Here is a 3,590-nt window from a genome sequence, read left to right as displayed (position 1 = left end):
GCCTGGTCCTCTCTCATCTTTCACTGTCGTCACTCCTCCTTTTATCCTTCCGGAGCTCCTCCGTGGGACTCGAGACCGGTGAGTGGTGCAGATGTCGCTCATTATCACTTACTTCACCGGCCTCGCTCCGTTCCCACGGCTCTCGGCCCCGCCCCCACAATTGTCTTTTTATTAACTAACATTAACACAGATTAATAAATGTATTGTTCCATGTTCGTTTGTTTACCGCGTGCAAGGTTTATGCGCATAGTCCAAGTCTTCTTCTCCATTTTTAGTGTATCTCTGTGGCAGAATTACAGCGCCACATGCTGGTCTGGCATGTATACTACATCGTTTTGTGTCGGTTTTGTGGTTTCGTGTGGACGCAGATATTTCTTGAGACGAGGGAAAAAAAAGATCGGATAGGGATAGCTCTGGCTTCATGTGGACGTAGCCTAAAGTCCATGAAAATACATGTAAGCACAGGCAGAACGTGACACCTGATTATACAGATTTGTATAAAACATCTTTTGTTGATGAATTGTCATTTACTTTTTAATGTCTAGTGAAGCTGTCAATGACACAAAATAGTAATTAAAACAACCATTTGATAAAAGTAAACCAATGGGTGATTTTGTTCAGACTGTATTATTTAATGTGTTAGATGAGTGATGGATCTAACAGACCTAATAATACAGAGTTAAACTCAATCCATAAACAAACACCAAAATCAAATGGACGATAACGTTACTATACTGTAAATGTATATGGTCTGTGAAAATGATTGCTTTAAAGTCATATGGATTTTGATCAGCTGTCAATATTTTTTATTATTTATCAGAAAAAAAAATCACTCTGAAAGTGATTCCAGCGATAGCGTTCCTTGATATTATTTTGGTGTGCTATTCTCTTAGAGTTATGACTATTAAAACTTTATGGTTATAGATATCACCCTGCATTTGAAGAGTTTAGTTGTTTAGAGCGATGACACCCTTTACTAGTCTCCTTCAACTAGAAACTACAGAACACAGTAAGTGACGAGCCACAGTATTTCAATTCATATGTCATAGAAAATTCAATTTCAATTCGTATGTTAGCATTTCAATTAATATGAAGCCAGGTGCAAGTAGTCCATTGTAAATGTAATTTTAAATACATTTTATTTTCACATAAATATTGTTTAATGCTAAATATTGTTTTTTAATTATTATTATTGTTATCGCATCCAGTTCTTGTCACAAATGCATAACTTCATTACAAACAGAACTTATCCTCTCAATAACGCTATCTTTAGAATTTGAATGCAAATTATATAACCATTATTAAAATATCACAATAGTGTGCATTTCAACATATTGTAAAATCAATCTCTGTTCTGCAACGTTTTTATACTATTTTATACACAGTTTTTGTGTAAAGTAGGAACATTGGATAATGATCATTTATGAATCGAATCAATGACCTTATTCATCTGTATGGGTTCAGAACTGAATAAACTCTATAAGTTTGGTTATTACCAAATTAAGTGCTGCCAAATGTGAACCACAATGTAATAAATAACGCTTGTGTGCAAACTCCTGACTTTCTTTTCAAACTAGATGACTAGAATGTGGCAAACATTTCAATGAAATAATTCTATGAACTTACATGTGTGAAGAATGCCATCCAGGGAAAGTGCCGTATTTGGCATACAGTGGGTCCTTCTCTCCGCAAGTCAAGAAATCCATCATGTAATCCTTAAACATTTATTTCTTTAGTTTTAGTGACAGTAAATAATCATAGCAGAATTAGATAATTCATACAGTACACTTTTTTTTTACAATAACTTTACCTCCAGGTGAAATCATCTCAAAATTAACAGTTATTAGTCTTGCTGATATTAGTCTTGAAAATCACAGGCAAATGAAAGAGACGCTGATTTACCGTGAACTGAACAGCACAGTGGAGGCAGAGACCTTGAAGTGAAGTGTGGCTGTGTATTTGAAGAGAGGTGTGTCTATCACAAGACTCCGCCCATCAGTCTGAATAGAGTCTCTCTGAGGTCAACATCACTTACAACAATTTAATTAAAAGTTCTGCACTCAAGTCCTGCTGAGAATGTTGCCCAAATGTAAACAGCCTCCACCACAGACTGTGTGTCACAAACATACATAAAAGGGCTGCTTGCTTGGAATGTGTTACTCAGCACAAAAAGTGATTTTCATTGTTTTTGTTACAAAGCCGTGCTCTACTGATGGATATGAGCAACTGAACCAGCGCTGGACAGAAAGATGGTGTCATACGAAGAGAGGAAGTCAGAGCGTCAAACATCAAAAGAACATTATAAAAACTTCTGAAAAACTGATGATTTTAATCATGTGTGGAAAAGACATGCTTTTTCCCCCCCATCTTTTTCATGTGTGCATACTTTTACAGTATGTTTGTAATGAGGTCTTCTAATGAGGTATGAGGTTTAGTAGTTTCCCAGACTTTCCGATAATGCCATCATCTAAACATCAATCCATGATAACGCTTCCTCCTGTCTGAATCAGGAGAGAAATCTGAACAGATCAAGCAGCGTTTAAACAGCTCTAAACAGATATGTGGCTGGATTTTGATGACAGAGACAACAGCAGATGCACTTTTTCACTGGAGGAAGCGTTATTATGGATTATAGACTCGTATTTTAGTTAAAACGTCTTAATGCTGGATTTGTTTCAGCTTTTGTCTTCTCCAGATGTTAACTGATGGACTGGAGTGCTGTGGATTACTTGTGGATTATTGTGATGTTTTTATCAGCTGTTTGGACTCTAATTCTGACGGCACCCATTCACTGCAGAGCATCCATTGCTGAGACACTGATGCAATGCTACATTTCTACAAACCTGATGAAGAAACAAACTCATCCTAATCTGAGATGCCCTGAGAGTGAGTAAATTTACAGCACAATATTTTTTTAAATTCCCTATTCTTTTAACGATCTTTTAATAATCTTAATGATGCTGTTGTGTCCTGTTTGTTTCTAGTGACATTCAGTCATGACTGGTGAGTTTGCAGACAGTGATCTCCCATAGACGAGGCTGTTTTTCCTGTTGTGATGCTCTGAATGGCAGTAATGCTGCCTTTCACTGAAACTCTCGAGCGTAACAAATAGGCTTTTCTCTCTGAGCTAAACTCTGGACATCAGCAAAGAGGAGAGGAAAGAGGGGATGTAGATGTCTAATCATTTAAGAATGAGATGGCACAGACACTGTTTTGTTAAAATGGTGAGGGTGGGAGATCTGTATTTTGATGTTTGTGAAATAGTTGCATTTTGCAAAGACAGCAAGATTTTATTGAAAACAAACAAAAACAACTACAACAACAACAACAACAACAACAAAAAAGCCTTGCCAATGTTATCAGCTTCAGTCTAAACAGCACTGGCCTGACCGCAGCAGCTGTAGGCTCACTATTGGCATGTATTATCTGAACTAAACCCATTAAAATATCTGATAATCTGGAAACTTTTTTTTTTTCAAGAATTTCCCATTCTGATTTAAACTCTAGCCAACTTATTCTAGGTGGAGATTTTAATTGTTGTCTGACTCCTCTTTTAGTTTGTTCTTCTTCAAAATCCCGAGCTCTACTGT

The 3,590-nt window shown here is 36.7% G+C and overlaps 1 protein-coding gene across 1 annotated transcript in view; it reads right to left on the bottom strand.

Annotated features, from left to right (window-relative positions):
• The window catches only part of LOC107677936 (uncharacterized), a 22,809-nt gene extending 20,834 nt beyond the window's left edge, over nt 1-1,975 (bottom strand). The window contains exons 1-2 of the mRNA XM_016473013.1: nt 1,903-1,975; nt 1,627-1,715 (exon numbers count right to left, since the gene is read on the bottom strand). Of these exons, the coding sequence (XP_016328499.1) occupies nt 1,627-1,709 (83 nt within the window). The 5' untranslated portion in view covers nt 1,710-1,715; nt 1,903-1,975. The remainder of the gene's footprint in view (nt 1-1,626; nt 1,716-1,902) is intronic.
• Nucleotides 1,976-3,590: the final 1,615 nt, after the last annotated feature.

Source organism: Sinocyclocheilus anshuiensis, unplaced genomic scaffold (assembly GCF_001515605.1).
Source record: "Sinocyclocheilus anshuiensis isolate Anshui unplaced genomic scaffold, SAMN03320099.WGS_v1.1 scaffold1254, whole genome shotgun sequence".
NCBI lineage: Eukaryota > Metazoa > Chordata > Actinopteri > Cypriniformes > Cyprinidae > Sinocyclocheilus > Sinocyclocheilus anshuiensis.
Note: the sequence above shows the minus strand (reverse complement) of the source record. Positions and strands in the feature narration are given on the sequence as shown.